General features: G+C 43.7%; 1 protein-coding gene across 7 annotated transcripts in view; it reads right to left on the reverse strand.

Annotated features, from left to right (window-relative positions):
- The window catches only part of LOC148315726 (uncharacterized), a 138,162-nt gene that overhangs the window by 20,858 nt on the left and 98,722 nt on the right, over positions 1-18,582 (reverse strand). For 5 of the 7 annotated variants that reach the window (XM_088287387.1, XM_088287385.1, XM_088287390.1 and 2 more), the window contains exons 1-5: positions 12,421-12,499; positions 8,860-8,960; positions 8,697-8,782; positions 5,356-5,456; positions 5,193-5,278 (exon numbers count right to left, since the gene is read on the reverse strand). In XM_088287387.1, coding sequence (XP_088143513.1) covers positions 5,193-5,278; positions 5,356-5,456; positions 8,697-8,703 — 194 coding nt within the window. In that variant the 5' untranslated portion in view covers positions 8,704-8,782; positions 8,860-8,960; positions 12,421-12,499. Of the gene's footprint in view, positions 1-5,192; positions 5,279-5,355; positions 5,460-8,696; positions 8,783-8,859; positions 8,961-12,420; positions 12,500-18,582 lie in introns of those variants that run through there. The other 2 variants (XR_015840644.1, XM_088287386.1) reach the window with 2 other exon arrangements.

An 18,582-nucleotide genomic window follows, 5' to 3' on the forward strand; every position in this document is an offset into this window, starting at 1 on the left:
CAATGGCACCTATACAGGTTTTATAATGCAGAGGGTCGCCTGTAAAACGTAGGAATGGAAAGTTCGGGAAGAAGCGATGCTTTTTGACTCTTTGCTAAGTATTCTGCGACACTGGCTTGCTGTGAGATTGCGTGGCAAAGGCCATCAAGCACATGTCCCTGTTGTTCTCTACTTTCTGTCTGATGTGGAAATCTAGCCATTGGAATAGTCGAAGTGGGAGCATTTCAGGTCAACACTGCTTGTTGCTCTGATAGGCTGTGATGGTAATTGAATGTTTTTCCTTGTTTAAATTGTAACACACTCATCAGGAATGTGGATACCATCCTCCTGGGTATTTTCATATCTTCTCAAGACATCCAATTTAGCATCAGACTCAGGGAGTGCCGTTTGCATTGCATGCATTTCCTTCTTTGCTTTAATTGCAGCTTCTTCTTGCTCAAGTGCCAACCTTTGTTGTAAATCAGCAGCCTTTGCCTTTAAACATGCTCGTTCCATTTGAGCCTTTAATTTAATTGAAGACGTTGACAGAAGTGAGCTTCTGTCTGTTAGATTCTTTACTTCTACTTCTATGGGTGTAGTTAGTTGATGCAGATCTACTATCAGCAGGTGATATTTGTTTATTGCATCCTTCCTCTGCACGTTTCAAAACGTCCTTCTTCCATTGCTCACATTTCCATTAATTACATTTTTTGGATCAAACCAGTTATTTTGGTCATCGGCAAAATCCTCTTCAGTCTTTAAATTTTGCAGACCGGAATTGAGGTCCACAAATTCTTGCTCCATGCCGCTAAAGCAAACACGAACCTCAGTTTTTTACAGCGTCAACATTTGCATCATCCTCCATCAATTGTTCAATTTGACGTTGCATGGAGGTCAATTGAGCAAATTTGCAGCTGCGTGCCTGCATCCGTTTAGGCTTGTGATCTTCTACAGCTTTTCTCCGTCATTTTTAATGTCCGCTTTCCACTGTCTTGTTCCTCCATGTCAATCCACAATGAAGCAAACAAAAACGTCAAACTGACTGTAGCGTCTCAATTTGTAGGTCAGCCGAATGACGATCAAAGTTTTAAGCAGTTTACTCACGCACCTGTTACGTGCGCGTCCTTGTTAACTCGCGATGCTTGTCAAGTATGGACGCATGCTAACAGCTAGCAGCTCATTGTCCCGACTGGAAAGTTGCTCCTTAGCTGTGATGTGCCTAGGGTTACACTATCTATCATTAACAAACACAGCCAGCCCTCCTCTTTCCTCTTACCGCTTTCCAGTGTCCTGTCCGCAAGTAGTATTTGGAAGCCGTCAAATTCCACAACGGTGTCCGGCGTTAGCTCTGTTAGCCATGAATCCGTGAACATCAGCAAGCTAGCTCATTGGAAGTTCCTCTCGTGCCGCGTTAGCGCTGTTAGCTCGTCCATTTTCTTGGGAAGGTATCTAACATTTCCCATAAAAACGGACGGGAGGACGGGGTGGTCACGCCTCCTCTTTGCCTGGCGTTTCGCCCCCGCGCGACATCCCCCGTCTCTTCCTCCTCAACTCGTGGGGGATATCGGGTCTCGCTCCGGGAGTCGGCACGGGGTTAGCACGAAGTGCTAACAGCTGATCTCTTGTGTAAACGATTGATCCGTAGCTCCCAGTGACATCTCCGGACACGATCACGCAAAAAACAGCCCTCAGCAGCAATAAAACCACCGCAATTTGGATGTCCATTGCTGCGATGAGGTAAAATAAATAAAACTGGGTAAAGGGAAAAACACGCGAAAAAGGCTCAAATAGTGAGCCGTGCTGCTCTAGCAGGTAGCCACTCGCGTGGCGACGGAACCGGAAAAACAAATGTGGTCCCATCAAAATCTGATTGGATATTTAAAAATAAAAGCGTGAAAATTTGCTTATTTGTCTGTCGTCACCAATGATTAAAAAAATTAAAATCATTACAAAATCCTCAAGCTATCGTGATACCAGACGAGTTCTGCGGGACACCAGACCACCCCAGTTGTCCACAAAAAGTGGTCACTTCAAAATTTGATGTGGCATTTCAAAATAAAAAAATCACCTGAAATATGCACTGTGATCAACACTGATTTAAAAGAAAAATCTTTAAAAAATATCCTCAAACTATCGTGATACCAAACCAGGACTGGGGATACTAGACCACACCGGCTGTCCACCAAAAGTGGTCACATCAAAATGTGATGTGGCACTTCAAAATAAAAGTAGCCTGAAATTCGCTTATTTCACGGTCATCACCACTGAGTTAAAAAAAAACATAGCTCGAGCTTTCGTGATACCAGACCAGTTTTGTGGGACACGAGACTACCCCAGCTGTCCATAAAAAGTGGTCCCATTGAAATCTAATTTGTAATTTCAAACTAAAAGTTGCCTGAAATCTGCACATTTCACTGTCATCATGCCTGACTTTAAAATTTCATTAAAAAATATCCTCTAGCTATGGTAATACCAAACCAGGTTTGGAGGACACTAGACAACACAGCTTTCCACCAAAAGTAGTCCCATCAAAATGTAAGGAGGCATTTTAAAATAAAAGAGCTGGAGCTGTCGTAATACCAGACTAGTTTTGTTGGACACTCGACGACCCCAGCTGTTCATCAAAAGTGGTCCCATCAAAATCTGGTGTAATTTCACAATAAAAAAAAAAACACCTGAAATATGCACATTTCATTGTCATCAACACTGATTTTAAAATAATCATTTCAAAATACCCTCGAGCTATCGTGATATCAGACCCATTTTGGGGGACACTATGCTGATGATACGCAATTATACATGCCGTTGGATATAACGAATCCGTGTGATTGCTATAAATTAGAGGCATGCCTTGCCGAAATTAAACTATGAATGTCTTTCAATTTTTTGCGTCTTAACTCAGATAAAACCGAGATGCTGATCATTGGACCAGCGCGTCATCGGTACCTTTTTCAAAGACACCACTATGAGTATCGATAAATTGCCCAAAAGGATTCAACAAGATCAATGTCTAAAGTCATTTTTGGCCAATTTTCAATCAGATTCGTTAAAAGGGCACCGTGCAGTACGTCAAAATGTAAAAAATTATAATTTTTGTCACCACTGGGTGGTGCAAGGTGGTCGCTGCTCAGGCCCTAATAATAATAATAATAATAATAATAATAAAAGTAATAATATTTTCTACAAAAACAATAGGGACCTCGCAGCCGTCGCAGCTCGGGCCCTAATAACAATTTCTACAAAAACAATAGGGACCTCGCCGCGGTCGCTGCTCGGGCCCCAATAATAATTTCTACACAAAGTCCATTGTGGTGACCCGCCCCCTTTTAAGTAAATTCAAAATGGCCGACTTCCTGTAAAACCTAGTTCATTGCTCCAAGAGACTATTTTGTAGGTCTTGGTCTTATACATACAGTGAACCCTCGCTACTTCGCGGTTCACCTTTCGCGGGTTCAGTGCTTCGCGGGTCTAAAAAATATTCGGGGGCATTGTAGTTTCGCCGAGCGACACAACGGGGCGCTGGAGCGGTTAGACGGCCGGCGTGCGCCGAAGAAGAGCGTGGGCGAAGAGGAGAGTGGACGAAGAAGAGCACGTTCCCCCGGACACGATCGGTGGCGACGTTTCGCGCGGTTCGGACCGTACCAGAGCTCCGGCCAGCGTGCGTGGCAGTTAAGCCGTAGAGGAGCACCTTCCCCGGGCACGGGCGGTTCCAAGCGGCCCCTAAGTTTAACCGAATGGAAGCTCCGGAGGAGGAGGGCATGCTCGCGTCACAGTAAGCCGAAGAGGAGCACCTTCCCCGGGCACGGGCGGTGCCAAGCGGCCCCTAAGTTTAACCGAATGGAAGCTCCGGGGGAGGAGGGCGGGCGTGTGTCACAGTTAAGCCAAATTGGAGCACCTCTTCTGCCCGGGCACGAGCGGAGCGCGAGGCTGTCAGTTATGAATGAATAAATGAATAAATAAATAAAGAATGCCACCTTTCATTTCACAGGGCACACCGGACGGCGTACCAGCAGGTAAAAGTCGGAGTAATTAAATAAATACAAAAAGAATGGCTGGGGAATAAAAAAATAATACGTTTTAATAATAATTTGGTTTTTTTGTTATAACATGAATTTCACTCTCTCTCTCCCCGTATATATATATATATATATATATATATATATATATATATATATATATATATATGTATATATATATATATTTATTATATATATTGTATATTTTTTTTAAGCATTTTTGAAGGTGCGCCGCTACTTCGCGGATTTTCAGTTTTCGCGGGTGGTCTCGGTCCCCATTAACCGCGATAACCGAGGGTTCACTGTACTCCATAAAATTTACAAAAAGCGAGGTGAAACACTCAACCAGAGCTGCTTTTTTTAACATTTCTCGAGGGCCATGGCGAGCCATTTCAAAAAAGCTGCACAACTAACGTATAAAATATTGATAAATTTGCTCGGCCTGATGTGTGTGTAAAGTTTTACGAGTTGTCGTTCATATTTAGAACCTCATAATCAGCTTTGTTTTATTGCCGAACAGTGCAATGCCACTCCCACAACTTTTCACGAAAAAGGACGAATTTCGTATTGTGACATCCTCATGGCCGAAACAGTCATCCGAGCATATATGAGGGCGACCTTGTTGAGTTGCACGGAGAAAAACATCCAAGAAAATAACTTGTATTAGCTTTTACCAGTTGGTGGCGCTACTACTACAATGTAAAATAAGTTGGTAGATGTCTTCAGGGCTGAAGTATCCTCAAATGTGTACAACTTCGAGAAGATAGGATCATCTGAGTCATGTTGCCGGAGCTTTTGTTGCCACAGAGTACAATCGGACTTTTCAGCAACTTAATAGCCACGCCTTTTGCCAAAACGTCACAAAATTCGGCAGAGAGTAAGATCATTGTCTTGAGTCTTTTCTGACTAATTTTCAGTCGGATTCGTCAAAAGGGCACCGTGCAGTACGTGAAAATTAAAATAAAAACAAATTTTTGATTCCACTTGGCGGCACTGTGTGTATAACAAAATAATAACATTACGATGTCTTCAGGTCGGGACGTTTTATTTACAGGTGAAGGTTTGGATTTTTAGGAGCATGTGCAGGGGAGTTATTAAGCATTCATTTATTTGTATTAGGTTCATTTTGTCTTCTTATTATTGATATTTGACTGATTCATTAAAAGCAGACAATTATGTTTTAGGTAAATTTTTTACCTGACATCTTTCGGCGAGTCTTTCGCCTTCTTCAGAGTGTCGCATGATGGTGTCTTGAGCTGATGTTCCATGAGGGTGTGACTTACCTGTCAAAAAAATGAAAAAAATCAGAGCAGTAAAAGAACAAGCACAACATGAACATTACAAATCAGCAATCACTGACCACTGCAAAAGGGAAAACTACATCATGGACCGGGAGAAGGGCAGGGTCATCCGCACAGAAGAGAACAAACAACAGCGCTGGATCAGAGAGGCCATTGAGATCTGCAAGCGAGGCATAAAAACCATGAACAGAGACAAGGGAGCCTTCATCCTCTCTACCACCTGGACCAGCATCTTGGCGGAGTGAACGGACAGCGGGGGCGTGACTTGCCTTCATTCTTGTGACAGGTAAGTCACGCCCTCATGGAACATCAGCTGATAAAGACGGGTCACAAGACAGCATCATGTGACACTCTGAAGAAGGCGAAAGACTTTCGTATTGTGACATGCTCAAGGCCTAAACACTCATCCGAGCAAATATAAGGTAGATTTTGTTCACCTGCCCGGAGAAAAACATCAACGAAAATAATTTGTATTTGTTTTAACCAGTTGGTGGCGCTACCACTGCGATCAAAAATAAGTTGGCAGCCGTCTTCAGGGCCTGAATATCCTCAAATGTGAAAAATTTCGAGAAGATGGATCATCTGAATCATTTTGCAGGAACTTTTGTTGCCACGGAGAATAATCAGACTCTGCGGCACCGTAATAGCCACGCCCTTCGAAGGAAAGTCAGAAAAATAGGGATAGAGTAAGATCAATGTCTTGAGTCTTTTCTAGCCAATTTTCAATCAGATTCGTTAAAAGGGCACCGTGCAGTAAGTCAAAATGTAAAAAATGATATTGATTGGCGCAAGGTGTATAACTGAATATAAACATATAGATGTCTTCAGGTACAGACTTTTTATGTACATGTGAAGTTTTGGATTTTTAGCAGCATGTGCAGGAGAGTTATTAAGCATTTTGTCCATTGCGGCGAAGGAAATCTTAAGTGAAAACTTTGAAGCCCCGCCCCCGTCATATAGTATTTCGGAAACAAAAAATTTTAGCCCCAGTGTTTGTCCCAGGTCTTCAGATGCTACAGACAGAATTTTAAGGCAATCAGATGAAGCCTTTAGGATCAGGGTGCAAAAGAATGACCCCTGTAAACATGCAAAAAAGGGCAAAAGTCGGACTTTCAAAAATTCATAACTCACTTCCTGTTCATATTAGACGTTAAAATAACAAATTTTTCGCCATGCCCGATGAGACTGCCAAGTTTGGTGAGTTTTTGTGCATGTTTCGGGGGTCGAAAATGCGATCGAACAATCGGAAAAATAATAATAATAATAATTTCTACAAAAACAATAGGGACTTCGCAGCGGTCGCTGCTCAGGCCCTAATAATAATAATAATAAAAGTAATAATATTTTCTACAAAAACAATAGGGACCTCGCCGCGGTCGCTGCTCGGGCCCCAATAATAATTACTACACAAAGTCCATTGTGGTGACCCGCCCCCTTTTAAGTAAATTCAAAATGGCCGACTTCCTGTAAAACCTAGCTCATTGCTCCAAGAGACTTTTTTGTAGGTCTTGGTCTTATACATACAGTGAACCCTCGCTACTTCGCGGTTCACCTTTCGCGGGTTCAGTGCTTCGCGGGTCTAAAAAATATTCGGGGGCATTGTAGTTTCGCCGAGCGGCACGACGGGGCGCTGGAGCGGTTAGACGGCCGGCGTGCGCCGAAGAAGAGCGTGGGCGAAGAGGAGAGTGGACGAAGAAGAGCACGTTCCCCCGGACACGATCGGTGGCGACGTTTCGCGCGGTTCGGACCGTACCAGAGCTCCGGCCGGCGTGCGTGGCAGTTAAGCCGTAGAGGAGCACCTTCCCCGGGCACGGGCGGTGCCAAGCGGCCCCTAAGTTTAACCGAATGGAAGCTCCGGAGGAGGAGGGCATGCTCGCGTCACAGTAAGCCGAAGAGGAGCACCTTCCCCGGGCACGGGCGGTTCCAAGCGGCCCCTAAGTTTAACCGAATGGAAGCTCCGCAGGAGGAGGGCATGCTCGCGTCACAGTAAGCCGAAGAGGAGCACCTTCCCCGGGCACGGGCGGTGCCAAGCGGCCCCTAAGTTTAACCGAATGGAAGCTCCGGGGGAGGAGGGCGGGCGTGTGTCACAGTTAAGCCAAATTGGAGCACCTCTTCTGCCCGGGCACGAGCGGAGCGCGAGGCTGTCAGTTATGAATGAATAAATGAATAAATAAATAAAGAATGCCACCTTTCATTTCACAGGGCACACCGGACGGCGTACCAGCAGGTAAAAGTCGGAGTAATTAAATAAATACAAAAAGAATGGCTGGGGAATAAAAAAATAATACGTTTTAATAATAATTTGGTTTTTTTGTTATAACATGAATTTCACTCTCTCTCTCCCCGTATATATATATATATATATATATATATATATATATATATATATTTATTATATATATTGTATATTTTTTTAAGCATTTTTGAAGGTGCGCCGCTACTTCGCGGATTTTCAGTTTTCGCGGGTGGTCTCGGTCCCCGTTAACCGCGATAACCGAGGGTTCACTGTACTCCATAAAATTTACAAAAAGCGAGGTGAAACACTCAACCAGAGCTGCTTTTTTTAACATTTCTCGAGGGCCATGGCGAGCCATTTCAAAAAAGCTGCACAACTAACGTATAAAATATTGATAAATTTGCTCGGCCTGATGTGTGTGTAAAGTTTTACGAGTTGTCGTTCATATTTAGAACCTCATAATCAGCTTTGTTTTATTGACGAACAGTGCAATGCCACTCCCACAACTTTTCATGAAAAAGGACGAATTTCGTATTGTGACATCCTCATGGCCGAAACAGCCATCCGAGCATATATGAGGGCGACCTTGTTGAGTTGCACGGAGAAAAACATCCAAGAAAATAACTTGTATTAGCTTTTACCAGTTGGTGGCGCTACTACTACGATGTAAAATAAGTTGGTAGATGTCTTCAGGGCTGAAGTATCCTCAAATGTGTACAACTTCGAGAAGATAGGATCATCTGAGTCATGTTGCCGGAGCTTTTGTTGCCACAGAGTACAATCGGACTTTTCAGCACCTTAATAGCCACGCCTTTTGCCAAAACGTCACAAAATTCGGCAGAGAGTAAGATCATTGTCTTGAGTCTTTTCTGACTCATTTTCAGTCGGATTCGTCAAAAGGGCACCGTGCAGTACGTGAAAATTAAAATAAAAACAAATTTTTGATTCCACTTGGCGGCACTGTGTCTATAACAAAATAATAACATTAAGATGTCTTCAGGTCGGGACGTTTTATTTACAGGTGAAGGTTTGGATTTTTAGGAGCATGTGCAGGGGAGTTATTAAGCATTCATTTATTTGTATTAGGTTCATTTTGTCTTCTTATTATTGATATTTGACTGATTCATTAAAAGCAGACAATTATGTTTTAGGTTAATTTTTTACCTGACATGTTTCGGCGAGTCTTTCGCCTTCTTCAGAGTGTCGCATGATGGTGTCTTGAGCTGATGTTCCATGAGGGTGTGACTTACCTGTCAAAAAAATGAAAAAAATCAGAGCAGTAAAAGAACAAGCACAACATGAACATTACAAATCAGCAATCACTGACCACTGCAAAAGGGAAAACCACATCATGGACCTGGAGAAGGGCAGGGTCATCCGCACAGAAGAGAACAAACAACAGCGCTGGATCAGAGAGGCCATTGAGATCTGCAAGCGAGGCATAAAAACCATGAACAGAGACAAGGGAGCCTTCATCCTCTCTACCACCTGGACCAGCATCTTGGCGGAGTGAACGGACAGCGGGGGGCGTGACTTGCCTTCATTCTTGTGACAGGTAAGTCACGCCCTCATGGAACATCAGCTGATAAAGACGGGTCACAAGACAGCATCATGTGACACTCTGAAGAAGGCGAAAGACTTTCGTATTGTGACATGCTCAAGGCCTAAACACTCATCCGAGCAAATATAAGGTAGATTTTGTTCACTTGCCCGGAGAAAAACATCAACAAAAATAATTTGTATTTGTTTTAACCAGTTGGTGGCACTACCACTGCGATCAAAAATAAGTTGGCAGCCGTCTTCAGGGCCTGAATATCCTCAAATGTGAAAGATTTCCAGAAGATGGATCATCTGAATCATTTTGCAGGAACTTTTGTTGCCACGGAGAATAATCAGAATCTGCGGCACCGTAATAGCCACGCCCTTTGAAGGAAAGTCATAAAAATAGGGATAGAGTAAGATCAATGTCTTGAGTCTTTTCTAGCCAATTTTCAATCGGATTCGTTAAAAGGGCACCGTGCAGTACGTCAAAATGTAAAAATTGATATTGATTGGCGCAAGGTGTATAACTGAATATAAACATATAGATGTCTTCAGGTACCGACTCTTTATGTACATGTGAAGTTTTGGATTTTTAGCAGCATGTGCAGGAGAGTTATTAAGCATTTTGTCCATTGCGGCGAAGGAAATCTTAAGTGAAAACTTTGAAGCCCCGCCCCCGTCATATAGTATTTCGGAAACAAAAAATTTTAGCCCCAGTGTTTGTCCCAGGTCTTAAGATGCTCCAGACAGAACTTTAAGGCAATCAGATGAAGCCTTTAGGATCAGGGTGCAAAAGAATGACCCCTGTAAACATGCAAAAAAGGGCAAAAGTCGGACTTTCAAAAATTCATAACTCACTTCCTGTTCATATTAGACGTTAAAAAATATAAAATTTTTCGCCATGCCCGATGAGACTGCCAAGTTTGGTGAGTTTTTGTGCATGTTTCGGGGGTCAAAAATGCGATCGAACAATCGGAAAAATAATAATAATACTAATTTCTACAAAAACAATAGGGACTTCGCAGCGGTCGCTGCTCAGGCCCTAATAATAATAATAATAATAATAATAATAAAAGTAATAATATTTTCTACAAAAACAATAGGGACCTCGCCGCGGTCGCTGCTCGGGCCCCAATAATAATTTCTACACAAAGTCCATTGTGGTGACCCGCCCCCTTTTAAGTAAATTCAAAATGGCCGACTTCCTGTAAAACCTAGCTCATTGCTCCAAGAGACTTTTTTGTAGGTCTTGGTCTTATACATACAGTGAACCCTCGCTACTTCGCGGTTCACCTTTCGCGGGTTCAGTGCTTCGCGGGTCTAAAAAATATTCGGGGGCATTGTAGTTTCGCCAAGCGGCACGACGGGGCGCTGGAGCGGTTAGACGGCCGGCGTGCGCCGAAGAAGAGCGTGGGCGAAGAGGAGAGTGGACGAAGAAGAGCACGTTCCCCCGGACACGATCGGTGGCGACGTTTCGCGCGGTTCGGACCGTACCAGAGCTCCGGCCGGCGTGTGTGGCAGTTAAGCCGTAGAGGAGCACCTTCCCCGGGCACGGGCGGTGCCAAGCGGCCCCTAAGTTTAACCGAATGGAAGCTCCGGAGGAGGAGGGCATGTTCGCGTCACAGTAAGCCGAAGAGGAGCACCTTCCTCGGGCACGGGCGGTTCCAAGCGGCCCCTAAGTTTAACCGAATGGAAGCTCCGGAGGAGGAGGGCATGCTCGCGTCACAGTAAGCCGAAGAGGAGCACCTTCCCCGGGCACGGGCGGTTCCAAGCGGCCCCTAAGTTTAACCGAATGGAAGCTCCGGAGGAGGAGGGCATGCTCGCGTCACAGTAAGCCGAAGAGGAGCACCTTCCCCGGGCACGGCGGTGCCAAGCGGCCCCTAAGTTTAACCGAATGGAAGCTCCGGGGGAGGAGGGCGGGCGTGTGTCACAGTTAAGCCGAATTGGAGCACCTCTTCTGCCCGGGCACGAGCGGAGCGCGAGGCTGTCAGTTATGAATGAATAAATGAATAAATAAATAAAGAATGCTACCTTTCATTTCACAGGGCACACCGGACGGCGTACCAGCAGGTAAAAGTCGGAGTAATTAAATAAATACAAAAAGAATGGCTGGGGAATAAAAAAATAATACGTTTTAATAATAATTTGTTTTTTTTGTTATAACATGAATTTCACTCTCTCTCTCCCCGTATATATATATATATATATATATATATATATATATATATATATATATATATATATATATATATATATATATATATATATATATATATATATATATATATATATATATATATATATATATATATATTTATTATATATATATATATTTATTATATATATTGTATATTTTTTTTAAGCATTTTTGAAGGTGCGCCGCTACTTCGCGGATTTTCAGTTTTCGCGGGTGGTCTCGGTCCCCATTAACCGCGATAACCGAGGGTTCACTGTACTCCATAAAATTTACAAAAAGCGAGGTGAAACACTCAACCAGAGCTGCTTTTTTTTAACATTTCTCGAGGGCCATGGCGAGCCATTTCAAAAAAGCTGCACAACTAACGTATAAAATATTGATAAATTTGCTCGGCCTGATGTGTGTGTAAAGTTTTACGAGTTGTCGTTCATATTTAGAACCTCATAATCAGCTTTGTTTTATTGCCGAACAGTGCAATGCCACTCCCACAACTTTTCACGAAAAAGGACGAATTTCGTATTGTGACATCCTCATGGCCGAAACAGTCATCCGAGCATATATGAGGGCGACCTTGTTGAGTTGCACGGAGAAAAACATCCAAGAAAATAACTTGTATTAGCTTTTACCAGTTGGTGGCGCTACTACTACGATGTAAAATAAGTTGGTAGATGTCTTCAGGGCTGAAGTATCCTCAAATGTGTACAACTTCGAGAAGATAGGATCATCTGAGTCATGTTGCCGGAGCTTTTGTTGCCACAGAGTACAATCGGACTTTTCAGCACCTTAATAGCCACGCCTTTTGCCAAAACGTCACAAAATTCGGCAGAGAGTAAGATCATTGTCTTGAGTCTTTTCTGACTAATTTTCAGTCGGATTCGTCAAAAGGGCACCGTGCAGTACGTGAAAATTAAAATAAAAACACATTTTTGATTCCACTTGGCGGCACTGTGTGTATAACAAAATAATAACATTAAGATGTCTTCAGGTCGGGACGTTTTATTTACAGGTGAAGGTTTGGATTTTTAGGAGCATGTGCAGGGGAGTTATTAAGCATTCATTTATTTGTATTAGGTTCATTTTGTCTTCTTATTATTGATATTTGACTGATTCATTAAAAGCAGACAATTATGTTTTAGGTTAATTTTTTACCTGACATGTTTCGGCGAGTCTTTCGCCTTCTTCAGAGTGTCGCATGATGGTGTCTTGAGCTGATGTTCCATGAGGGTGTGACTTACCTGTCAAAAAAATGAAAAAATCAGAGCAGTAAAAGAACAAGCACAACATGAACATTACAAATCAGCAATCACTGACCACTGCAAAAGGGAAAACCACATCATGGACCGGGAGAAGGGCAGGGTCATCCGCACAGAAGAGAACAAACAACAGCGCTGGATCAGAGAGGCCATTGAGATCTGCAAGCGAGGCATAAAAACCATGAACAGAGACAAGGGAGCCTTCATCCTCTCTACCACCTGGACCAGCATCTTGGCGGAGTGAACGGACAGCGGGGGGCGTGACTTGCCTTCATTCTTGTGACAGGTAAGTCACGCCCTCATGGAACATCAACTGATAAAGACGGGTCACAAGACACCATCATGTGACACTCTGAAGAAGGCGAAAGACTTTCGTATTGTGACATGCTCAAGGCCTAAACACTCATCCGAGCAAATATAAGGTAGATTTTGTTAACCTGCCCGGAGAAAAACATCAACGAAAATAATTTGTATTTGTTTTAACCAGTTGGTGGCGCTACCACTGCGATCAAAAATAAGTTGGCAGCCGTCTTCAGGGCCTGAATATCCTCAAATGTGAAAGATTTCCAGAAGATGGATCATCTGAATCATTTTGCAGGAACTTTTGTTGCCACGGAGAATAATCAGACTCTGCGGCACCGTAATAGCCACGCCCTTTGAAGGAAAGTCATAAAAATAGGGATAGAGTAAGATCAATGTCTTGAGTCTTTTCTAGCCAATTTTCAATCGGATTCGTTAAAAGGGCACCGTGCAGTACGTCAAAATGTAAAAATTTATATTGATTGGCGCAAGGTGTATAACTGAATATAAACATATAGATGTCTTCAGGTACCGACTCTTTATGTACATGTGAAGTTTTGGATTTTTAGCAGCACGTGCAGGAGAGTTATTAAGCATTTATACCATTGCGGCGAAGGAAATCTTAAGTGAAAACTTTGAAGCCCCGCCCCCGTCATATAGTATTTCGGAAACAAAAAATTTTAGCCCCAGTGTTTGTCCCAGGTCTTAAGATGCTCCAGACAGAACTTTAAGGCAATCAGATGAAGCCTTTAGGATCAGGGTGCAAAAGAATGACCCCTGTAAACATGCAAAAAAGGGCAAAAGTCGGACTTTCAAAAATTCATAACTCACTTCCTGTTCATATTAGACGTTAAAATATCAAATTTTTCGCCATGCCCGATGAGACTGCCAAGTTTGGTGAGTTTTTGTGCATGTTTCGGGGGTCAAAAATGCGATCGAACAATCGGAAAAATAATAATAATAATAATTTCTACAAAAACAATAGGGACTTCGCAGCGGTCGCTGCTCAGGCCCTAATAATAATAATAATAATATTATTAATAATAAAAGTAATAATATTTTCTACAAAAACAATAGGGACCTCGCAGCCGTCGCAGCTCGGGCCCTAATAACAATTTCTAGAAAAACAATAGGGACCTCGCAGCGGTCACTGCTCGGGCCCTAATAATAATAATAAAAATAATAATAATTTCCACAAAAACAATGGGGACCTCGTAGCGGTCGCTGCTCGGGCCCTAATAATAATTTCTACAAAAACAATAGGGACCTCGCCGCCGTCGCTGCTCGGGCCCCAATAATAATTTCTACACAAAGTCCATTTAAGGAAATTAAAAATGGCCGACTTCCTGTAAAACCTAGCTCATTGCTCCAAGAGACTTTTTTGTAGGTCTTGGTCTTATACATACAGTGAACCCTCGCTACTTCGCGGTTCACCTTTCGCGGGTTCAGTGCTTCGCGGGTCTAAAAAATATTCGGGGGCATTGTAGTTTCGCCGAGCGGCACGACGGGGCGCTGGAGCGGTTAGACGGCCGGCGTGCGCCGAAGAAGAGCGTGGGCGAAGAGGAGAGTGGACGAAGAAGAGCACGTTCTCCCGGACACGATCGGTGGCGACGTTTCGCGCGGTTCGGACCGTACCAGAGCTCCGGCCGGCGTGCGTGGCAGTTAAGCCGTAGAGGAGCACCTTCCCCGGGCACGGGCGGTGCCAAGCGGCCCCTAAGTTTAACCGAATGGAAGCTCCGGAGGAGGAGGGCATGCTCGCGTCACAGTAAGCCGAAGAGGAGCACCTTCCCCGGGCACGGGCGGTTCCAAGCGGCCCCTAAGTTTAACCGAATGGAAGCTCCGGAGGAGGAGGGCATGCTCGCGTCACAGTAAGCCGAAGAGGAGCACCTTCCCCGGGCACGGGCGGTTCCAAGCGGCCCCTAAGTTTAACTGAATGGAAGCTCCGGAGGAGGAGGGCATGCTCGCGTCACAGTAAGCCGAAGAGGAGCACCTTCCCCGGGCACGGGCGGTGCCAAGCGGCCCCTAAGTTTAACAGAATGGAAGTTCCGGGGGAGGAGGGCGGGCGTGTGTCACAGTTAAGCCGAATTGGAGCACCTCTTCCGCCCGGGCACGAGCGGAGCGCGAGGCTGTCAGTTATGAATGAATAAATGAATAAATAAATAAAGAATGCCACCTTTCATTTCACAGGGCACACCGGACGGCGTACCAGCAGGTAAAAGTCGGAGTAATTAAATAAATACAAAAAGAATGGCTGGGGAATAAAAAAATAATACGTTTTAATAATAATTTGGTTTTTTTGTTATAAAATGAATTTCACTCTCTCTCTCCCCGTATATATATATATATATATATATATATATATCTATATATATATATATTGTATATTTTTTTTAAGCATTTTTGAAGGTGCGCCGCTACTTTGCGGATTTTCAGTTTTCGCGGGTGGTCTCGGTCCCCATTAACCGCGATAACCGAGGGTTCACTGTACTCCATAAAATTTACAAAAAGCGAGGTGAAACACTCAATCAGGGCTGCTTTTTTGAACATTTCTCGAGGGCCATGGCGAGCCATTTCAAAAAAGCTGCACAACTAACGTATAAAATATTGATAAATTTGCTCGGCCTGATGTGTGTGTAAAGTTTCACGAGTTGTCGTTCATATTTAGAACCTCATAATCAGCGTTGTTTTATTGCCGAACAGTGCAATGCCACTCCCACAACTTTTCACGAAAAAGGACTAATTTCGTATTGTGACATCCTCATGGCCGAAACAGTCATCCGAGCATATATGAGGGCGACCTTGTTGAGTTGCACGGAGAAAAACATCCAAGAAAATAACTTGTATTAGCTTTTACCAGTTGGTGGCGCTACTACTACGATGTAAAATAAGTTGGTAGATGTCTTCTGGGCTGAAGTATCCTCAAATGTGTACAACTTCGAGAAGATAGGATCATCTGAGTCATGTTGCCGGAGCTTTTGTTGCCACAGAGTACAATCGGACTTTTCAGCACCGTAATAGCCACGCCTTTTGCCAAAACGTCACAAAATTCGGCAGAAAGTAAGATCATTGTCTTGAGTCTTTTCTGACTAATTTTCAGTCGGATTCGTCAAAAGGGCACCGTGCAGTACGTGAAAATTAAAATAAAAACAAATTTTTGATTCCACTTGGCGGCGCTGTGTGTATAACAAAATAATAACATTAAGATGTCTTCAGGTCGGGACGTTTTATTTACAGGTGAAGGTTTGGATTTTTAGGAGCATGTGCAGGGGAGTTATTAAGCATTCATTTATTTGTATTAGGTTCATTTTGTCTTCTTATTATTGATATTTGACTGATTCATTAAAAGCAGACAATTATGTTTTAGGTTAATTTTTTACCTGACATGTTTCGGCGAGTCTTTTGCCTTCTTCAGAGTGTCGCATGATGGTGTCTTGAGACCCGTCTTTATCAGCTGATGTTCCATGAGGGTGTGACTTACCTGTCAAAAAAATGAAAAAATCAGAGCAGTAAAAGAACAAGCACAACATGAACATTACAAATCAGCAATCACTGACCACTGCAAAAGGGAAAACCACATCATGGACCGGGAGAAGGGCAGGGTCATCCGCACCGAAGAGAACAAACAACAGCGCTGGATCAGAGAGGCCATTGAGATCTGCAAGCGAGGCATAAAAACCATGAACAGAGACAAGGGAGCCTTCATCCTCTCTACCACCTGGAGCAGCATTTTGGCGGAGTGAACGGACAGCGGGGGGCGTGACTTGCCTTCATTCTTGTGACAGGTAAGTCACGCCCTCATGGAACATCAGCTGATAAAGACGGGTCACAAGACAGCATCATGTGACACTCTGAAGAAGGCGAAAGACTTTCGTATTGTGACATGCTCAAGGCCTAAACACTCATCCGAGCAAATATAAGGTAGATTTTGTTCACCTGCCCGGAGAAAAACATCAACGAAAATAATTTGTATTTGTTTTAACCAGTTGGTGGCGCTACCACTGCGATCAAAAATAAGTTGGCAGCCGTCTTCAGGGCCTGAATATCCTCAAATGTGAAAAATTTCGAGAAGATGGATCATCTGAATCATTTTGCAGGAACTTTTGTTGCCACTGAGAATAATCAGACTCTGCGGCACCGTAATAGCCACGCCCTTCGAAGGAAAGTCACAAAAATAGGGATAGAGTAAGATCAATGTCTTGAGTCTTTTCTAGCCAATTTTCAATCAGATTCGTTAAAAGGGCACCGTGCAGTACGTCAAAATGTAAAAAATGATATTGATTGGCGCAAGGTGTATAACTGAATATAAACATATAGATGTCTTCAGGTACAGACTTTTTATGTACATGTGAAGTTTTGGATTTTTAGCAGCATGTGCAGGAGAGTTATTAAGCATTTTGTCCATTGCGGCGAAGGAAATCTTAAGTGAAAACTTTGAAGACCCGCCCCCGTCATATAGTATTTCGGAAACAAAAAATTTTAGCCCCAGTGTTTGTCCCAGGTCTTCAGATGCTACAGACAGAATTTTAAGGCAATCAGATGAAGCCTTTAGGATCAGGGTGCAAAAGAATGACCCCTGTAAACATGCAAAAAAGGGCAAAAGTCGGACTTTCAAAAATTCATAACTCACTTCCTGTTCATATTAGACGTTAAAATATCAAATTTTTCGCCATGCCCGATGAGACTGCCAAGTTTGGTGAGTTTTTGTGCATGTTTCGGGGGTCAAAAATGCGATCGAACAATCGGAAAAATAATAATAATAATAATTTCTACAAAAACAATAGGGACTTCGCAGCGGTCGCTGCTCAGGCCCTAATAATAATAATAATAATATTAATAATAATAAAAGTAATAATATTTTCTACAAAAACAATAGGGACCTCGCAGCCGTCGCAGCTCGGGCCCTAATAACAATTTCTAGAAAAACAATAGGGACCTCGCAGCGGTCACTGCTCGGGCCCTAATAATAATAATAATAAAAATAATAATAATTTCCACAAAAACAATGGGGACCTCGTAGCGGTCGCTGCTCAGGCCCTAATAATAATTTCTACAAAAACAATAGGGACCTCGCCGCCGTCGCTGCTCGGGCCCCAATAATAATTTCTACACAAAGTCCATTGTGGTGACCCGCCCCCTTTTAAGTAAATTCAAAATGGCCGACTTCCTGTAAAACCTAGCTCATTGCTCCAAGAGACTTTTTTGTAGGTCTTGGTCTTATACATACAGTGAACCCTCGCTACTTCGCGGTTCACCTTTCGCGGGTTCAGTGCTTCGCGGGTCTAAAAAATATTCGGGGGCATTGTAGTTTCGCCGAGCGAAAATAATTTGTATTTGTTTTAACCAGTTGGTGGCGCTACCACTGCGATCAAAAATAAGTTGGCAGCCGTCTTCAGGGCCTGAATATCCTCAAATGGGGCGCTGGAGCGGTTAGACGGCCGGCGTGCGCCGAAGAAGAGCGTGGGCGAAGAGGAGAGTGGACGAAGAAGAGCACGTTCTCCCGGACACGATCGGTGGCGACGTTTCGCGCGGTTCGGACCGTACCAGAGCTCCGGCCGGCGTGCGTGGCAGTTAAGCCGTAGAGGAGCACCTTCCCCGGGCACGGGCGGTGCCAAGCGGCCCCTAAGTTTAACCGAATGGAAGCTCCGGAGGAGGAGGGCATGCTCGCGTCACAGTAAGCCGAAGAGGAGCACCTTCCCCGGGCACGGGCGGTTCCAAGCGGCCCCTAAGTTTAACCGAATGGAAGCTCCGGAGGAGGAGG

The sequence above is a fragment of the Idiotropiscis lumnitzeri genome, unplaced genomic scaffold (assembly GCF_059441095.1).
Source record: "Idiotropiscis lumnitzeri isolate Australia: NSW breed Sydney's pygmy pipehorse unplaced genomic scaffold, RoL_Ilum_1.0 HiC_scaffold_48, whole genome shotgun sequence".
Lineage (NCBI taxonomy): Eukaryota > Metazoa > Chordata > Actinopteri > Syngnathiformes > Syngnathidae > Idiotropiscis > Idiotropiscis lumnitzeri.